This window comes from Phytophthora ramorum (assembly GCF_020800215.1).
Source record: "Phytophthora ramorum isolate Pr-102 chromosome Unknown Phyram_PR-102_s0014, whole genome shotgun sequence".
In the NCBI taxonomy this organism is placed as follows: domain Eukaryota; phylum Oomycota; class Peronosporomycetes; order Peronosporales; family Peronosporaceae; genus Phytophthora; species Phytophthora ramorum.
In genome coordinates, this window is record NW_027150660.1 from 1046477 (window position 1) to 1066882 (window position 20406).

Consider the following 20406-nt stretch of genomic DNA (forward strand, 5'->3'; position numbering starts at 1 on the left):
ACCGTAACACAGGGTGCTTGCTCGGCACATTGCCATCAGCTCAAATCCTGTCGTTGAGATCCGTTGCCGTTGACGCCTGCTCCGAGGTGCCAGATGCACGTGTAGCAGCAGCAGAGAGAGGGTACACGTAGCTCGCTGCATGTATCTATTATCCATAGACGGGATGGATAGATGACCACCGCGTTCGTCCGCCACATGGATCGACCAAACTAAATTGCCTCATGTCCAGCTGTGCCGTCCGTCCATACGAGAAGGCGACCCAGCCCTCCCGCGACAGCAAGACAGCAAGACAGCAAGACAGCAAGACAGCGAGATTCTTGACTTTGAGGCCGTCAAATTGAGTTCCACACTACAACAGTTCCTGTGCTGCACTCTTTACTGCAAGTTACTCTCGTTGCAAGTTCCCCGATGTGGCCGATGCAATGCACGCGCCGTTGCAAGATATCGTCTGTCGAGACGATCTGCCGCGATGTGCACCGGGTGGCGACTACAGCAACGCCGCTGTCAAAACAGCAAAAAGAACGGACAGCGGAACCACCGTCGCTCGATCGCCGATCGCCGATCACCGATCACCGAGTCCTGAGTCAGTATGCATCTACGACCCGCTTCGGTTCGTTTCCACGCGCGTCGGGCTGAGCGACTGCAGTGGCAGCAGTTGGCTTATAGACGCGACCAAGTGTGTGGATGCTTGGGTATGAATTGGATGACTGCGAGCGCGCCGCGAGGTTGGTTGACTGAGCAGCGAGTCTTGTTTGATCCCTTCTTGTCGATTTAACGAACTACGGATGCTGCGGGTGTATGCTACTGTGGGCGTTAAAGCATTCCTCGCGCCTAGTACGCAAGGATCAACCGAACGAACTTGACTGCAAAATCCTAAATCGGAGGCTGCTTTGACTAATCTGCGGTGGTCGAGCGACTAAAAAGAACTAAACGATACAGTGTTGCCATTTTGGAACGACGAGCGACGCGGAAAAGGCAACCTGTCTTCAAGCCTCGTGACCTAGCAGTAACAGCCATCGGGTCCTCGCGAAAGGGTCGTGTTGCCCGGGGCGACTTGGGACGAGCGTGGCAAGCACCAACCAACACCGACGCGAAATCACACACTTGCGTCCGTCGAACAAGCAGTCGGTGTCGACCGTCATCCGTAGTGATCTGATCGTCTGTGCATTCCTTGACAATAACGCACAGTCAGTCCGCTCACCACCCAGGCGGTCCAAAGCCAGCCTGTTAGAAAACCAGCGGTCTATAACAGCGCGGTTGAAAATTTTGCCGGCATGCGCTGGGTCCGCGGAGTGCTTTCGGCCTCCCTTCTGTCTGACTACGGATGCATATCTAGACTCCGTACACACTCAAGACAGGTCTCTATCAAGAGTACCGGCCAGCTGAGACCCGCATCTTGCTCGGTCGATCCGGCATTTTGCCACCAGTTGAATGGAAGTCGGTGTCCATCTGTGGTGCACGGCGCAACTGGTGCGGCTCAACGAACAGCAAAATGTACGAATATGAAGTGCCTCTGCGTCGGTGACTGCAGTCAAGGCACGAACCCGCCGTGCTCGCAGTCTGCGATGTCAAGTCGACCACCCCACAGCCGCTGAGCCGGAAGTCTGAAAATTGACTGACGCACAGTGCCACCTGCTGAGCGTACACACACACCCTGGTAAGACGGTGAGATGGCGTCTCTAGTTGAGATGGTGCAACTGAAGACAACAACTCGAACCAAGCAGGTGTACCAGCAGCAACGATGGAATGGCAAAACTGGGATGAAGAGGAAACACATCTAGCTTTCTATTGGATTCACACTCGGGACGACACATTCACGTCGATGGACACATGTACACAGCTCTCGCATACCCACTTGTGCGAGCGCTCACACTGAGACGGAGCAGAGTGAAAGTCTCAGTTGGCTCCGTTTGCATTGCCGCGATCGCTGGCGGCTTACGCGTAGGAGACGGTGTTGGTGGAGTACTGGCAGAGCGACCCCGAGGGACCGGCGCCCAGCTTCTTGGGCTCGCCAGACGTGGAGCCCTGCGACCACGCGCACACGTCCACCTTCTTGCCCTTGATCTTGATGTTCTCGAGCGTGGCCTGGTCGCCCCAGTTCTTGTTCACCGTCACGAGGCTCACCTTGCCGTTCACGGCGTACACGTTCTTGAGGCTCACCTTGCGCGCCTTGCCGCCGCACGTGCCGCACGAGCGGTAGAGCTTGCCGAAGTCCTGCGCGTAGAAGCCCTCGATGGAGACGGAGCCCAGGCCGTTGTGCTGGATGACCTTGTCGTCGGCCGAGCGCGCGCCGCCGCCGATCACCTTGGTCACGCTGCTGGCCGAGCCGCCCTTGATGCTCAGCGCGTCCTCGCACACGTCCTCCCACCACACGTTCTGGATCGTGCAGCCGCTCTGCTCGCAGTGCACGCCCTCCATTTGGTCCTTGCCGATGATCACGTTCTTGAGCGTGGCACCGGGCTCCACCATGAACACGGCCGTCTGCCACCCGCTCTCCTTCTGGCCGCCGCACTTGACGTTCGACCGCGCGTACGTCTTCATGCCGCCGTCGAACGTCTGGCCCTTCTTGACCGTGTACGGCTCCTTGTAGTAGACCGTTCCCTTGCTGGCGGGCCACGACCCGTCGGGCATGGCGGCCGCCTCCGAGCGCATGGAGGCGCCCGACGCGACGGCGGACACGGCGGCGAGCGCGACGGTGAAGACGGAGAAGGCGTTGACCATGGTTGGTAGTGGTTAGCGGTCGGTTGGTTAGTCGAGTGGTTGGTGGTTCGTTTGCCGTGGAGAGCGCGAATTGAAGAATGAGGTGGGGGGTGCGCGGACTTTCGCGACGCTGCCAGCGCTCTCGTTGGAGAGGTGCCACTGAGGCGAGTCGCAACCAGCAGTCTACCTGTCAGCTACCGTAACACAGGGTGCTTGCTCGGCACATTGCCATCAGCTCAAATCCTGTCGTTGAGATCCGTTGCCGTTGACGCCTGCTCCGAGGTGCCAGATGCACGTGTAGCAGCAGCAGAGAGAGGGTACACGTAGCTCGCTGCATGTATCTATTATCCATAGACGGGATGGATAGATGACCACCGCGTTCGTCCGCCACATGGATCGACCAAACTAAATTGCCTCATGTCCAGCTGTGCCGTCCGTCCATACGAGAAGGCGACCCAGCCCTCCCGCGACAGCAAGACAGCAAGACAGCAAGACAGCGAGATTCTTGACTTTGAGGCCGTCAAATTGAGTTCCACACTACAACAGTTCCTGTGCTGCACTCTTTACTGCAAGTTACTCTCGTTACAAGTTCCCCGATGTGGCCGATGCAATGCACGCGCCGTTGCAAGATATCGTCTGTCGAGACGATCTGCCGCGATGTGCACCGGGTGGCGACTACAGCAACGCCGCTGTCAAAACAGCAAAAAGAACGGACAGCGGAACCACCGTCGCTCGATCGCCGATCGCCGATCACCGATCACCGAGTCCTGAGTCAGTATGCATCTACGACCCGCTTCGGTTCGTTTCCACGCGCGTCGGGCTGAGCGACTGCAGTGGCAGCAGCTGGCTTATAGACGCGACCAAGTGTGTGGATGCTTGGGTATGAATTGGGTGACTGCGAGCGCGCTGCGAGGTTGGTTGACTGAGCAGCGAGTCTTGTTTGATCCCTTCTTGTCGATTTGACGAACTACGGATGCTACGGGTGTATGCTACTGTGGGCGTTAAAGCATTCCTCGCGCCTAGTACGCAAGGATCAACCGAACGAACTTGACTGCAAAATCCTAAATCGGAGGCTGCTTTGACTAATCTGCGGTGGTCGAGCGACTAAAAAGAACTAAACGATACAGTGTTGCCATTTTGGAACGACGAGCGACGCGGAAAAGGCGACCTGTCTTCAAGCCTCGTGACCTAGCAGTAACAGCCATCGGGTCCTCGCGAAAGGGTCGTGTTGCCCGGGGCGACTTGGGACGAGCGTGGCAAGCAACCAACCGACATCGACGCGAAATCACACACTTGAGTCCGTCGAACAAGCAGTCGGTGTCGACCGTCATCCGTAGTGATCTGATCGTCTGTGCATTCCTTGACAATAACGCACAGGCAGTCCGCTCACCACCCAGGCGGTCCAATGCCAGCCTGTTAGAAAACCAGCGGTCTATAACAGCGCGGTTGAAAATTTTGCCGGCATGCGCTGGGTCCGCGGAGTGCTTTCGGCCTCCCTTCTGTCTGACTACGGATGCATATCTAGACTCCGTACACACTCAAGACAGGTCTCTATCAAGAGTACCGGCCAGCTGAGACCCGCATCTTGCTCGGTCGATCCGGCATTTTGCCACCAGTTGAATGGAAGTCGGTGTCCATCTGTGGTGCACGGCGCAACTGGTGCGGCTCAACGAACAGCAAAATGTACGAATATGAAGTGCCTCTGCGTCGGTGACTGCAGTCAAGGCACGAACCCGCCGTGCTCGCAGTCTGCGATGTCAAGTCGACCACCCCACAGCCGCTGAGCCGGAAGTCTGAAAATTGACTGACGCACAGTGCCACCTGCTGAGCGTACACACACACCCTGGTAAGACGGTGAGATGGCGTCTCTAGTTGAGATGGTGCAACTGAAGACAACAACTCGAACCAAGCAGGTGTACCAGCAGCAACGATGGAATGGCAAAACTGGGATGAAGAGGAAACACATCTAGCTTTCTATTGGATTCACACTCGGGACGACACATTCACGTCGATGGACACATGTACAGAGCTCTCGCATACCCACTTGTGCGAGCGCTCACACTGAGACGGAGCAGAGTGAAAGTCTCAGTTGGCTCCGTTTGCATTGCCGCGATCGCTGGCGGCTTACGCGTAGGAGACGGTGCTGGTGGAGTACTGGCAGAGCGACCCCGAGGGACCGGCGCCCAGCTTCTTGGGCTCGCCAGACGTGGAGCCCTGCGACCACGCGCACACGTCCACCTTCTTGCCCTTGATCTTGATGTTCTCGAGCGTGGCCTGGTCGCCCCAGTTCTTGTTCACCGTCACGAGGCTCACCTTGCCGTTCACGGCGTACACGTTCTTGAGGCTCACCTTGCGCGCCTTGCCGCCGCACGTGCCGCACGAGCGGTAGAGCTTGCCGAAGTCCTGCGCGTAGAAGCCCTCGATGGAGACGGAGCCCAGGCCGTTGTGCTGGATGACCTTGTCGTCGGCCGAGCGCGCGCCGCCGCCGATCACCTTGGTCACGCTGCTGGCCGAGCCGCCCTTGATGCTCAGCGCGTCCTCGCACACGTCCTCCCACCACACGTTCTGGATCGTGCAGCCGCTCTGCTCGCAGTGCACGCCCTCCATTTGGTCCTTGCCGATGATCACGTTCTTGAGCGTGGCACCGGGCTCCACCATGAACACGGCCGTCTGCCACCCGCTCTCCTTCTGGCCGCCGCACTTGACGTTCGACCGCGCGTACGTCTTCATGCCGCCGTCGAACGTCTGGCCCTTCTTGACCGTGTACGGCTCCTTGTAGTAGACCGTTCCCTTGCTGGCGGGCCACGACCCGTCGGGCATGGCGGCCGCCTCCGAGCGCATGGAGGCGCCCGACGCGACGGCGGACACGGCGGCGAGCGCGACGGTGAAGACGGAGAAGGCGTTGACCATGGTTGGTAGTGGTTAGTGGTCGGTTGGTTAGTCGAGTGGTTGGTGGTTCGTTTGCCGTGGAGAGCGCGAATTGAAGAATGAGGTGGGGAGTGCGCGGACTTTCGCGACGCTGCCAGCGCTCTCGTTGGAGAGGTGCCACTGAGGCGAGTCGCAACCAGCAGTCTACCTGTCAGCTACCGTAACACAGGGTGCTTGCTCGGCACATTGCCATCAGCTCAAATCCTGTCGTTGAGATCCGTTGCCGTTGACGCCTGCTCCGAGGTGCCAGATGCACGTGTAGCAGCAGCAGAGAGAGGGTACACGTAGCTCGCTGCATGTATCTATTATCCATAGACGGGATGGATAGATGACCACCGCGTTCGTCCGCCACATGGATCGACCAAACTAAATTGCCTCATGTCCAGCTGTGCCGTCCGTCCATACGAGAAGGCGACCCAGTCCTCCCGCGACAGCAAGACAGCAAGACAGCAAGACAGCAAGACAGCAAGACAGCGAGACAGCGAGATTCTTGACTTTGAGGCCGTCAAATTGAGTTCCACACTACAACAGTTCCTGTGCTGCACTCTTTACTGCAAGTTACTCTCGTTACAAGTTCCCCGATGTGGCCGATGCAATGCACGCGCCGTTGCAAGATATCGTCTGTCGAGACGATCTGCCGCGATGTGCACCGGGTGGCGACTACAGCAACGCCGCTGTCAAACAGCAAAAAGAACGGACAGCGGAACCACCGTCGCTCGATCGCCAATCACGGAACACCGATCACCGAGTCCTGGCGGACTGACTGTACGTTATTGTCAAGGAATGCAGTGGGGTGGTCGACTTGACATCGCAGACTGCGAACACGGCGGGTTCGTGCCTTGACTGCAGTCACCGACGCAGAGGCACTTCATATTCGTACAATTTGCTGTTCGTTGAGCCGCACCAGTTGCGCCGTGCACCACAGATGGACACCGACTTCCATTCAACTGGTGGCAAAATGCCGGATCGACCGAGCAAGATGCGGGTCTCAGCTGGCCGGTACTCTTGATAGAGGCCTGTCTTGATTGTGTACGGAGTCTAGATATGCATCCGTAGTCAGACAGAAGGGAGGCCGAAAGCACTCCGCGGACCCAGCGCATGCCGGCAAAATTTTCAACCGCGCTGTTATAGACCGCTGGTTTTCTAACAGGCTGGCATTGGACCGCCTGGGTGGTGAGCGGACTGCCTGTGCGTTATTGTCAAGGAATGCACAGACGATCAGATCACTACGGATGACTGTCGACACCGACTGCTTGTTCGACGGACTCAAGTGTGTGATTTCGCGTCGATGTCGGTTGGTTGCTTGCCACGCTCGTCCCAAGTCGCCCCGGGCAACACGACCCTTTCGCGAGGACCCGATGGCTGTTACTGCTAGGTCACGAGGCTTGAAGACAGGTTGCCTTTTCCGCGTCGCTCGTCGTTCCAAAATGGCAACACTGTATCGTTTAGTTCTTTTTAGTCGCTCGACCACCGCAGATTAGTCAAAGCAGCCTCCGATTTAGGATTTTGCAGTCAAGTTCGTTCGGTTGATCCTTGCGTACTAGGCGCGAGGAATGCTTTAACGCCCACAGTAGCATACACCCGTAGCATCCGTAGTTCGTCAAATCGACAAGAAGGGATCAAACAAGACTCGCTGCTCAGTCAACCAACCTCGCAGCGCGCTCGCAGTCACCCAATTCATACCCAAGCATCCACACACTTGGTCGCGTCTATAAGCCAGCTGCTGCCACTGCAGTCGCTCAGCCCGACGCGCGTGGAAACGAACCGAAGCGGGTCGTAGATGCATACTGACTCAGGACTCGGTGATCGGTGATCGGCGATCGGCGATCGAGCGACGGTGGTTCCGCTGTCCGTTCTTTTTGCTGTTTGACAGCGGCGTTGCTGTAGTCGCCACCCGGTGCACATCGCGGCAGATCGTCTCGACAGACGATATCTTGCAACGGCGCGTGCATTGCATCGGCCACATCGGGGAACTTGTAACGAGAGTAACTTGCAGTAAAGAGTGCAGCACAGGAACTGTTGTAGTGTGGAACTCAATTTGACGGCCTCAAAGTCAAGAATCTCGCTGTCTTGCTGTCTTGCTGTCGCGGGAGGGCTGGGTCGCCTTCTCGTATGGACGGACGGCACAGCTGGACATGAGGCAATTTAGTTTGGTCGATCCATGTGGCGGACGAACGCGGTGGTCATCTATCCATCCCGTCTATGGATAATAGATACATGCAGCGAGCTACGTGTACCCTCTCTCTGCTGCTGCTACACGTGCATCTGGCACCTCGGAGCAGGCGTCAACGGCAACGGATCTCAACGACAGGATTTGAGCTGATGGCAATGTGCCGAGCAAGCACCCTGTGTTACGGTAGCTGACAGGTAGACTGCTGGTTGCGACTCGCCTCAGTGGCACCTCTCCAACGAGAGCGCTGGCAGCGTCGCGAAAGTCCGCGCACTCCCCACCTCATTCTTCAATTCGCGCTCTCCACGGCAAACGAACCACCAACCACTCGACTAACCAACCGACCACTAACCACTACCAACCATGGTCAACGCCTTCTCCGTCTTCACCGTCGCGCTCGCCGCCGTGTCCGCCGTCGCGTCGGGCGCCTCCATGCGCTCGGAGGCGGCCGCCATGCCCGACGGGTCGTGGCCCGCCAGCAAGGGAACGGTCTACTACAAGGAGCCGTACACGGTCAAGAAGGGCCAGACGTTCGACGGCGGCATGAAGACGTACGCGCGGTCGAACGTCAAGTGCGGCGGCCAGAAGGAGAGCGGGTGGCAGACGGCCGTGTTCATGGTGGAGCCCGGTGCCACGCTCAAGAACGTGATCATCGGCAAGGACCAAATGGAGGGCGTGCACTGCGAGCAGAGCGGCTGCACGATCCAGAACGTGTGGTGGGAGGACGTGTGCGAGGACGCGCTGAGCATCAAGGGCGGCTCGGCCAGCAGCGTGACCAAGGTGATCGGCGGCGGCGCGCGCTCGGCCGACGACAAGGTCATCCAGCACAACGGCCTGGGCTCCGTCTCCATCGAGGGCTTCTACGCGCAGGACTTCGGCAAGCTCTACCGCTCGTGCGGCACGTGCGGCGGCAAGGCGCGCAAGGTGAGCCTCAAGAACGTGTACGCCGTGAACGGCAAGGTGAGCCTCGTGACGGTGAACAAGAACTGGGGCGACCAGGCCACGCTCGAGAACATCAAGATCAAGGGCAAGAAGGTGGACGTGTGCGCGTGGTCGCAGGGCTCCACGTCTGGCGAGCCCAAGAAGCTGGGCGCCGGTCCCTCGGGGTCGCTCTGCCAGTACTCCACCAGCACCGTCTCCTACGCGTAAGCCGCCAGCGATCGCGGCAATGCAAACGGAGCCAACTGAGACTTTCACTCTGCTCCGTCTCAGTGTGAGCGCTCGCACAAGTGGGTATGCGAGAGCTCTGTACATGTGTCCATCGACGTGAATGTGTCGTCCCGAGTGTGAATCCAATAGAAAGCTAGATGTGTTTCCTCTTCATCCCAGTTTTGCCATTCCATCGTTGCTGCTGGTACACCTGCTTGGTTCGAGTTGTTGTCTTCAGTTGCACCATCTCAACTAGAGACGCCATCTCACCGTCTTACCAGGGTGTGTGTGTACGCTCAGCAGGTGGCACTGTGCGTCAGTCAATTTTCAGACTTCCGGCTCAGCGGCTGTGGGGTGGTCGACTTGACATCGCAGACTGCGAGCACGGCGGGTTCGTGCCTTGACTGCAGTCACCGACGCAGAGGCACTTCATATTCGTACATTTTGCTGTTCGTTGAGCCGCACCAGTTGCGCCGTGCACCACAGATGGACACCGACTTCCATTCAACTGGTGGCAAAATGCCGGATCGACCGAGCAAGATGCGGGTCTCAGCTGGCCGGTACTCTTGATAGAGGCCTGTCTTGATTGTGTACGGAGTCTAGATATGCATCCGTAGTCAGACAGAAGGGAGGCCGAAAGCACTCCGCGGACCCAGCGCATGCCGGCAAAATTTTCAACCGCGCTGTTATAGACCGCTGGTTTTCTAACAGGCTGGCATTGGACCGCCTGGGTGGTGAGCGGACTGCCTGTGCGTTATTGTCAAGGAATGCACAGACGATCAGATCACTACGGATGACGGTCGACACCGACTGCTTGTTCGACGGACTCAAGTGTGTGATTTCGCGTCGATGTCGGTTGGTTGCTTGCCACGCTCGTCCCAAGTCGCCCCGGGCAACACGACCCTTTCGCGAGGACCCGATGGCTGTTACTGCTAGGTCACGAGGCTTGAAGACAGGTCGCCTTTTCCGCGTCGCTCGTCGTTCCAAAATGGCAACACTGTATCGTTTAGTTCTTTTTAGTCGCTCGACCACCGCAGATTAGTCAAAGCAGCCTCCGATTTAGGATTTTGCAGTCAAGTTCGTTCGGTTGATCCTTGCGTACTAGGCGCGAGGAATGCTTTAACGCCCACAGTAGCATACACCCGTAGCATCCGTAGTTCGTCAAATCGACAAGAAGGGATCAAACAAGACTCGCTGCTCAGTCAACCAACCTCGCAGCGCGCTCGCAGTCATCCAATTCATACCCAAGCATCCACACACTTGGTCGCGTCTATAAGCCAGCTGCTGCCACTGCAGTCGCTCAGCCCGACGCGCGTGGAAACGAACCGAAGCGGGTCGTAGATGCATACTGACTCAGGACTCGGTGATCGGTGATCGGCGATCGGCGATCGAGCGACGGTGGTTCCGCTGTCCGTTCTTTTTGCTGTTTTGACAGCGGCGTTGCTGTAGTCGCCACCCGGTGCACATCGCGGCAGATCGTCTCGACAGACGATATCTTGCAACGGCGCGTGCATTGCATCGGCCACATCGGGGAACTTGTAACGAGAGTAACTTGCAGTAAAGAGTGCAGCACAGGAACTGTTGTAGTGTGGAACTCAATTTGACGGCCTCAAAGTCAAGAATCTCGCTGTCTTGCTGTCTTGCTGTCTTGCTGTCGCGGGAGGGCTGGGTCGCCTTCTCGTATGGACGGACGGCACAGCTGGACATGAGGCAATTTAGTTTGGTCGATCCATGTGGCGGACGAACGCGGTGGTCATCTATCCATCCCGTCTATGGATAATAGATACATGCAGCGAGCTACGTGTACCCTCTCTCTGCTGCTGCTACACGTGCATCTGGCACCTCGGAGCAGGCGTCAACGGCAACGGATCTCAACGACAGGATTTGAGCTGATGGCAATGTGCCGAGCAAGCACCCTGTGTTACGGTAGCTGACAGGTAGACTGCTGGTTGCGACTCGCCTCAGTGGCACCTCTCCAACGAGAGCGCTGGCAGCGTCGCGAAAGTCCGCGCACTCCCCACCTCATTCTTCAATTCGCGCTCTCCACGGCAAACGAACCACCAACCACTCGACTAACCAACCGACCGCTAACCACTACCAACCATGGTCAACGCCTTCTCCGTCTTCACCGTCGCGCTCGCCGCCGTGTCCGCCGTCGCGTCGGGCGCCTCCATGCGCTCGGAGGCGGCCGCCATGCCCGACGGGTCGTGGCCCGCCAGCAAGGGAACGGTCTACTACAAGGAGCCGTACACGGTCAAGAAGGGCCAGACGTTCGACGGCGGCATGAAGACGTACGCGCGGTCGAACGTCAAGTGCGGCGGCCAGAAGGAGAGCGGGTGGCAGACGGCCGTGTTCATGGTGGAGCCCGGTGCCACGCTCAAGAACGTGATCATCGGCAAGGACCAAATGGAGGGCGTGCACTGCGAGCAGAGCGGCTGCACGATCCAGAACGTGTGGTGGGAGGACGTGTGCGAGGACGCGCTGAGCATCAAGGGCGGCTCGGCCAGCAGCGTGACCAAGGTGATCGGCGGCGGCGCGCGCTCGGCCGACGACAAGGTCATCCAGCACAACGGCCTGGGCTCCGTCTCCATCGAGGGCTTCTACGCGCAGGACTTCGGCAAGCTCTACCGCTCGTGCGGCACGTGCGGCGGCAAGGCGCGCAAGGTGAGCCTCAAGAACGTGTACGCCGTGAACGGCAAGGTGAGCCTCGTGACGGTGAACAAGAACTGGGGCGACCAGGCCACGCTCGAGAACATCAAGATCAAGGGCAAGAAGGTGGACGTGTGCGCGTGGTCGCAGGGCTCCACGTCTGGCGAGCCCAAGAAGCTGGGCGCCGGTCCCTCGGGGTCGCTCTGCCAGTACTCCACCAGCACCGTCTCCTACGCGTAAGCCGCCAGCGATCGCGGCAATGCAAACGGAGCCAACTGAGACTTTCACTCTGCTCCGTCTCAGTGTGAGCGCTCGCACAAGTGGGTATGCGAGAGCTCTGTACATGTGTCCATCGACGTGAATGTGTCGTCCCGAGTGTGAATCCAATAGAAAGCTAGATGTGTTTCCTCTTCATCCCAGTTTTGCCATTCCATCGTTGCTGCTGGTACACCTGCTTGGTTCGAGTTGTTGTCTTCAGTTGCACCATCTCAACTAGAGACGCCATCTCACCGTCTTACCAGGGTGTGTGTGTACGCTCAGCAGGTGACTGTGCGTCAGTCAATTTGTAGACTTCCGGCTCAGCGGCTGTGGGGTGGTCGACTTGACATCGCAGACTGCGAGCACGGCGGGTTCGTGCCTTGACTGCAGTCACCGACGTAGAGGCACTTCATATTCGTACATTTTGCAGTTGAGCCTGCGTTTGCAAATCCAAGAACGCCGCTGCTTCGAACGGCAAAGCTTCGCCTGTCAGTAGTCAAGGATTTTCAGTGTCTCAGTGTCAAGTCAAGCCTCGGAAGTCGATCTCGTCGGATCCCCCAAACCAGCTGAACAAACCTGAAGTTGCCGTGGTGGCGGTGGTATTCCTGACGGCATCGATCATAGCCCGCCGACTATATTTCGTGGTCCCGTTTGGAGCATGATTCTACTGAAGACACCCATATTTGCACAATTTGCACGCAATCGAAGCAGTTCTCTGTATTTACACACACCTCGAATGCAAAGAGTCATTGATCGAAATTACGAAGAACGACAAAACAGGGCTAAGAGGATCACGTAAATTTCTGGTGGAAGATGATGAAATGGTGGAAACTGTAGCTCGCACTGTCGAAGAGCCAAAGTCAAAGCGTCAAAAGTCCTTCTTCTGTCCGACCAAGCCGCAGAAGACTGGTCTGGTGTCGCGGTGGTTGATTCTCCATCGCAATTATGAGTGTACTGAAATATGGCATTTTAGTAGATTAAACCTACTATTAATATTTTGTTTTAGTAATATTATCTTTTCGAGGCTACCCTATAATAATATTAATACAAATAGTACTATTAATAGTTTGACGAAAGTCACTTTACTACCAAACCCTGATTGCATTTCCGATTAATATCCGTAGTATTAAAAAAGCGTCCGCGCTTTCCGAAAGGGCGCGTCTATGGTTTCGGCCGAGTACTATAATCTTCCAGTGAAAGTGGTGAACACTCCTCGGGTCACGGAGGTCATTGTTTTGGTCAATGATGTTATAAGTAGAGATGAACAAGACAAGGTGAAGTGGGCGCCGCTTCGTCTACCGAGCTAATAACATGCGGGCAAGCAGAACATGGCGCCGTCGTGAAGTTGCTCGCTGATGGCATGCACTTCGAAGTACATGTGCAAACATCCACAGCCACCTCAATATCGAAATCGGCGCCGCACGACCAGCCCTTGGATGTGGACCCGTACGGGGAACTTTGCGACAAGGTAATGAGAGCAGAGCGTCCCGGCAGCTCTGTAGTGGTCGTGGATCGGCGTGCGAGGAACCTCGATTTTTATGGATGTGTACGGACTAACTGTCGCCTGAAAAGGCGTAGCGAGACCCGCGCCGTCGCCCTGGTGGCGGCCTGTGGGTGCGCGCGGGCGCACAAGACCCACGAGCCTGTCGCTCAGCGGCCTGGGTGCGAGGGGGTAGCGGTTCATGCTGAGTGCGGCGGGGAGTCTTGGTGTGGTTGGCGACTGGTGGGCTGGCTGGGAGTTTCTCTTGATGAAGAAGCACGTGCACCCACCACGGTCAAACACGTCACGTTCAACCACATCTTACACATGAGCAACGTACTCGTCCTGCTCTCCTGGGGGGTTCATTTTCATTTCTTCCTCGTCGTCCTCCTCCTCTCCCGGGTGATACATCGTTTCGTCTAGGGTTTCCCCAAAGTACACGAAGCAAGCAGGATTCTTCGACGCCCATTGAAGCACCCGTCCTTCATCCCAGAGCAGCTCGAACTCGCGCTTGACCGCATTAAGATGCGCCTGACCCGTGCGCCTCTCAAAGATCTCCCCGTGGCGGGCTCCATCGAACGCAACCGCGCTGTAGTTGCCCGTGCCTTGTAAAACAAACTGCCAGGCCGGGGTACCCGCTGCGGCACTGCTGTCATCATCGCTTGACGCTACAGGTGAACATTACCGCGGCTATCTATCTTGACTTTCCAGTTGTTTTGCAAGGCAACAGACCACATGTGCTCGTACTCAACGGCGTGTGCTCCAACAATAGGACCACGCAATAAAACAGTATGTTCCCAATTCATCGTCATTCCCCCCCCCCCCCCACTCCAATTGCAGCTTCCCATCGTCAATACGGCTCCGTCGATAATCGCTACCTTCTAGTGCATGGGTCTGGGGCCTGCGTGATATACGTTGACCCCGTTTTCGACCAGTTTTTTGTATCATTGCTGCGCTTTTCTCCGTGACTTGTGCCCGATCAACGAGAACACGAACCGTGACACGCTGGGAGGCACGGATGGTAGCGTCTGTCAGTTCAGGATGCGTCAAAATAAGCATAGCAATATCTACTGAGGTCTCTGCGCCGTCGAGCAAATCAATGAGCTTCTGAGGTGCAGCTTCGTTGCGAGAAAACCAGTAGTCTGCAGCTGCAGTTTGTAGTCTACACAATATGTCATGCTCCATGCGGCCAAATACTCGACGATCGACCCCCATTATCCTTGCGATGTTCTTGAGCGATTGGGTTTGCGTGACGCTAAGACCTCGTTTCAGCATTTCCACCACGAAACGCATGGGGGTCCACCGACAGGGTTTACCTGACTTGGACTCGTCTTGACTGGGCTGGGCGTGGACGATGGAGTTGATCGTGCTGCGGGCGTGTCCTGTGCTTCGATGCAGCTGGGTAATTTTCTCCCCATTCTGGTATCGCTTGCGAATCTCGAACTTCTCTAAAGGGGTTAGTCGCGAACGTTTCTTGGGCCGCGTACTTCGCGTTTTGTAGGCATTCGGTATGACGCGTCGTGATGCAATGTACTCCCGAATGGTGAACAATAATTTGTGCGATTTGATTGGCTGGCCGTTATAAGCTGGTGACCGTAATAAGCCAAGGAAGTCGGTACTTCTCGCCAAACGACAGCCTTGCTAGGTATCGCAGCGAAGGCCGGCAGAGATTTCGCCATGTTTCTCTGCGGACGCGACACCTCTGCGCGGCCGCACAGCGCCGTCCAAGAGGCCGAGCGCCTCCCCCCCACACCAGACGAGGCGTCCGCCAGCGCTCACCTCCCACTCTCCGCTATTCCCCGCACGCGCTCGCCCTCCCGACGCCCTCCCGACGCCTCGGATCCCGCCGCTTATCTGCAGCTGCTGGACGCACTGACGCGGCTGGTGACGCAGCTGCTGGACGTACACAATTTATCCCCGTCGCTGCGGTTCTCGGCGGGTGAGTCGGTGGATGTTAACGCCGCCGAGTGGTGGAAGCAGGTCCAGACACAGAGCATCGCTCTCGTGCAGCGCCAGGAAGCCACTAAGGAGGCCAATGGAGACGCAGAACAGACTGCAGGACGCAGGTTGTGGCCACTAACGGCTCGAGCTCAGGAGACGACGCCCGAGCAGCAGCTGAGACCGCTCTGGACGTTAAGTGAGACCTTTGAGGACCTCCCGGAGGACGTTATGGAGGACAATGCTGCAGACTTCTTCGTCCAGGCTCTGTATCTGATTATGAAGACACTGGAGAGGGTGAACAGGCTGGAACAGGTTGATGCCGGTGTGGAAACAGAGACGCTGGTGAAGATCTTAGCCAGCGTGGACGAGGGCGTCGCGTTTGCTGCTTCTGAGCTGCTGCAGCGGTGGGCTCCTCGTAGTCAGAAAATGGTCGTGGACTCGGCGGATAAACTGGCGAGGCTGATGGGCGTGGCGGTCGTGAACGCTTTACTGCAGCCGCGCAATATCGGCTCGCGACATACGTTCCATGACCACGCGTTGTTGCCGTCGTTGCCGCTGCGTGCTTTTCTAGGTGCGAAGCAGTGGAAATGCTCGGTGTGTGAACGTATGTCGCAGACAGTGGGAAGTGACGGTGCTCGAGCTGCGTGCGTGTATCGCTGCGCAGCATGCAACTTCAACTTGTGCCGCGAATGCTTTACGAGGATCCCGAATGCGGCTGGATCTCGTCCCAATAGCCCACTTATGGGTATGACCAAGCCGGCAACAGATCGGTTCTTTGCCTTGATCGTACCCAAGCTAAAGCGGAAGACAGGCGCGGTCGTAATCCGCCAAATTGCTCAGGAGTTACGTCGCCGCGTGCTGGAGCTCTACCCTCACAACTTCCAAGCAGCCGCGGGCATTACTCAGTTATTCTACGAGTTGCTAGCGTCCGATAAAAGTGCAGGGATTGCGCTAGTTCTATCCCCGCCAGCTTCGTTACCTGCATCGGGAAGATCGGCAGTTGCTTGGTTTCCGTTGTTCATGCGCACGTGGACAATGTCGCTGAGCACATTACTAGGCCCATTTCTGCGCGCCTCCACCATGCTCGACGACACTCGCGAACTAGATGCAGCTATACGAGCTGCACATCATGGCTCTACTGTTGCTGATGGCCTACGTGCACAATGGACAAGTGGCTATGCTGAGTTTCGCGAAACACTGCAGAATATCATGCTAACGTTACTAGCAGATAGTCAGCACCCGCTTGTTGCGGACGCTACGTTGTGCTGGCTTGCGCTAACATTGATGACAGCAGATCCACGAAGGCGTTTGAACTACGATGCGCATGAGCGGCTAGACGGGTTCCTAGTGAATGTTACCACTATGCTGCTCGCTTACACGCTTCCGTTGTTGGAGAAGGCCCAGCATGATCCCAGCTATATCGATACCAGATATCACCAGAGTGTCGAGCCTGTACGTGTGTACGCAAGTAAGGACTTCCCTGAGGTTCCACTTCATTACTCGCGCAATACACAAGATACAGGTGCGAAAGAGAACGCTGCTAGCGCCGAAATATCTGCTATCAAATCTTGCGACGAGAGCTTTATCGCTAAGTACAATTCACGGAGAGTGCGGAAGGTGCAACAAGCTGATGGAGATGTGGAAGTAGAAGAGGCGTCGTACACCTACTATCCGCATTTATCCTGTCACGAGGGCGTAGTGTGCGATCGCTGCGAGTTCCCAAACTTACACGGAGTACGGTACAAGTGCGCCTTCTGCGAGGACATGGACTTTTGCAGTGACTGCTTCGAGATTTTCCGCTCACATCAGGTTGCAACTGACTCTTCATCAGAATCCGAGTCTGAAGCAATGCTGCACAACCCTGATCACGTTTTCATCCGCATCGAGTCGCCAATCCCTGTGTTTGCAGTGAAACATTTTCAGCCGCTGCCTGCAGAATGGCTCACAAGTTGCAAACAGCGAGACGATACAAGCAGGACGAAGGATTGTGTAGACGAAGGGCTTGACGTGCCAAACATGCAATGCGCTGATTGTGGAGACGCACTTGGGAACTCTGGCTCGCCAGACGACGTTTTCTACAAGTGTGCCAATTGTTTTTCCGCTCGAGTCGTGTGTGCTGGGTGCTTGGAACGCGAGGAGAAGCTCAGCAATGGTAACCCGAACGAAATGCACGCGCCTGGGCACGTGTACTTTGTGGTTACTGACCCATGGCGTTGTCAGCTGCCTGTTCCGTGGGAGACTGTCGTACGAAAGCTCCACTTCCGAAGACTTTTGCATCCTCCGGCATTGATTCCACGTCTTCGCTTTCCCCGCGATACGGAAGTGTTCTACGTGACGCTCAAGTACTTGCACTTTGGACCGCTTGCCACTTTGTCACGATGGCTGAGTATGGCCAAGGAGCTCCATGAGTTACAAGCTTTCTGTGCTTGCGATGAAGAGCGACTCGAGTTAGAGGGCCAGCGTCAGAGGAGAGGTCGGCGGCGGCAAAATGGATCAGAGCGTCGATCACTGAAACCGTCTGTGCACTACAAGGCTAGCAAGGCTCGTCTCGAAGAAATCCGTGTGAAGTGTATGAAAATGGAGCTGCACTTGCTGGCTAGCTCGAATGTAGCAGAGTGGCTGGTGTTCTACGCACGAACATGCCGCTGGCTTCTGCACACAGCATCTACCGTTCCCCCAGATTCGACGCCGGGGGCTGTATCGCAAGATCCTTTTACTGAGCCGCTATCACATTTCTCTTCCACGTTTAGCGGGTTTCCTGAGCATTTCTTCTTCGATCTATGTGATGTTGTATACCTGCTGGGTCTTGAGAAGCTGGAGTATCGTGATCTAGTGGCTGAGCTGAAGAATTCGACACAGGATGCCGCTGATAGTGAAGGAATTGACGAGGTCACTGAAGTTGTGGAGCCACTTTTGATCATGCTCACCCAAATAGTAGTGGCTCCGAAGTTCACGAAGAACCCCCACCTTCGAGTGGAAGCTCTGCGCTCGCTATCGACTCTACTCACGTTCGTTTCAAAGGGGCAGCAAGCTCAGCATCGCCAGGGGCATCGACGTATGGAGGAGTCATTGTTCAAGCGCCACAGATTGCTGACCCGTTGGCTCATACCTGGGTTGCTTCAATTTCATTGTGACATGGATCGGTACAATGCCAGCAACAACGGCCTGGCCTTCACGAGCGCGGCGACTAGCGGGGATCACATGTTATGGGGATTTTTACCGACGCGGGTATCCGTGACGATGCTGCTGCGTTATCTCTGGCAGCTGCCAAGTCAGCGCCAGAGTCTCCTGCAGATGCTGAGTATGCCCGATGACACACCGCAGCCATCATTATCTGCGGAACCGAGTAATGGCAGCACGCAGCAGCTAACGGGGCTCGTGAGTGGGCTGTGGAGTGATATCGCTAAACTTTTTGACGAAGCGAAGAACAAAATCACAACACTGCGGCAGATACACGACCTCATTGAGGATTCTTTGGATGGAGGTGCAGTGGTGCTACCCTTTCGGCGCGATATGCTCGATGGCTACGTGGCGATAAACGCAAAGCAGTTGCGCTTGACCATGCGTTTGCTGCTGGAGGCACTGGAGCTGACTTCATGGTTTGTATCGCTCGTCAGCGGTGAAAGCAGCTTCCATTCGCGTTCGCTGGCGGCCCCCGCCACAGCACTGCGACACGTGTTGTTGCAACCGCTGGTTGTAGAGCAGGCAGCACGCACCGTTAGTTTCCTGGCTGCCTCGTTGGCGAATGCCCACGAAGAACAGGAATGGGCGTTTTCGTTGCCGCTGGCGGAGGACGGAAAGCTTCTTCTGGCGCACTTGATCGTGCTTGTAGTACGCTACGCCGGACACAGCGCGCTGAAAGCCTCCGGTTCATCTGCATCGTCAAGCTTTTGTTCGCCGTCATCGTTCTGGAAGATCGTACGGTCTAGTGGCGACTTTATGGAAAGACGTGTGGGCGACTTGGACACGCACGTGCGTTGGGAGTTGAATGCGCTGTGTACTCGTATTGAATCGGAAGTCTACCTAGGCTCCACGAGCTTCGATGATGTTGACGATGTGGAGGAGGTGCGAGCAGCAGCGGAAGATGTAGGACACGAGCTGGATGAAGATGAGGCCCTGGCACTGCTGGAGAAGCAGGCTACGTCGACTCCAAGCTCCGCCGATGGTACGGTTGTGGCTAAAAAGCGTCTTGGTAAGCGATTCATCGCAACATTAGCCAAGGACGGACGCTTTGACTTCAGGTTGTTCGTGGGTGGGTGCCGCTTCTTGCGACCGAATCGGAAGCAAGATAGCAGCGGCTCTGACGGTGGCGCCGGTAGCTCCGATGAGGAAGCAGAGGACATGGAAGATGGTTACCTCTATCTGGATGACTCGTGGGTACAACAGTTTGTATGTGCGATGCAGGAAGCGGACGAAATGATCCACGTGCAGGAAGCCATGGAGGCCTGTCTGGGAGATATCCCGGACCAGTATCTGGACCCGCTCCTCAGCACGTTGATGATGGATCCCGTGCGATTGCCATCCGGCAACATCGTGGATCGTGCGGTGATCGCCCGGCATCTCCTGGCCTCGTCTCAACAAGGCGGTAGCACCGGGAGGGACCCGTTCACTCGCGAACCACTGACGATGGCAATGGTGGAGCCGTGCGATGCACTTCGGTCGGAGATCCAAATGTACCTGCGCACGAAGATGCGGCACTTCCGCAAGACAGCGCGCGAGGACGTGCTGGCCACCTGGGGGCTGGGCTGGGACGTGCTATTCGACAGCAGCAGCGAAACCGAGGCCGACTCGGAAGATGGGGCTGAGGGCAGCAGCAACGCGGCGAACAGCTCCACACCGCAATAGCTCAGGCATGGTGCTGATAAATAATTATTGAAAGGTGTCAATATGGGCGTGCACTCCGCGCCTCGGCTGCCGTAGTCACGTACGTGTATTATACTACTGCGAGCATGATGAAGGCTAGGCAGCAAGTACTGGTGACTCACCAGTGGTGAGAGTTCTGTGAGAAGACGGACAGCAAGAGCAAGAAAACAAGGGACTGAGCCAACGCAGATAATGAGCTTCGCCGACGACTTCGACTTCTGCCGATGATCGAGTCGGTGCTTAGCGTTCTGCCTCCTCACCATTGCCT

The 20406-nt window shown here is 56.6% G+C and overlaps 5 protein-coding genes across 5 annotated transcripts; 3 read left to right on the plus strand and 2 right to left on the minus strand.

Annotated features, from left to right (window-relative positions):
* Nucleotides 1–1935: 1935 nt before the first annotated feature.
* KRP23_12211 (putative pectate lyase D) lies at nt 1936–2652 on the minus strand (the record flags this gene model as incomplete). Its single annotated transcript, XM_067882801.1, has 1 exon — nt 1936–2652. One exon carries the CDS (start codon nt 2650–2652, stop codon nt 1936–1938), a length of 717 nt encoding a protein of 238 aa, XP_067739819.1.
* A 2172-nt stretch (nt 2653–4824) lies between these two features.
* On the minus strand, nt 4825–5541 carry KRP23_12212 (putative pectate lyase D; the record flags this gene model as incomplete). The annotated part of the gene is made up of 1 exon (XM_067882802.1): nt 4825–5541. One exon carries the CDS (start codon nt 5539–5541, stop codon nt 4825–4827), a length of 717 nt encoding a protein of 238 aa, XP_067739820.1.
* A 2689-nt stretch (nt 5542–8230) lies between these two features.
* On the plus strand, nt 8231–8947 carry KRP23_12213 (putative pectate lyase D; the record flags this gene model as incomplete). Its single annotated transcript, XM_067882803.1, has 1 exon — nt 8231–8947. The coding sequence occupies one exon, from the start codon at nt 8231–8233 to the stop codon at nt 8945–8947; it is 717 nt and encodes a 238-aa protein (XP_067739821.1).
* Nucleotides 8948–11119: 2172 nt separating this feature from the next.
* Nucleotides 11120–11836, plus strand: KRP23_12214 (putative pectate lyase D; the record flags this gene model as incomplete). The annotated part of the gene is made up of 1 exon (XM_067882804.1): nt 11120–11836. One exon carries the CDS (start codon nt 11120–11122, stop codon nt 11834–11836), a length of 717 nt encoding a protein of 238 aa, XP_067739822.1.
* Nucleotides 11837–15011: 3175 nt separating this feature from the next.
* KRP23_12215 (Ubiquitin conjugation factor E4 B) lies at nt 15012–20120 on the plus strand (the record flags this gene model as incomplete). Its single annotated transcript, XM_067882805.1, has 1 exon — nt 15012–20120. The coding sequence occupies one exon, from the start codon at nt 15012–15014 to the stop codon at nt 20118–20120; it is 5109 nt and encodes a 1702-aa protein (XP_067739823.1).
* Nucleotides 20121–20406: the final 286 nt, after the last annotated feature.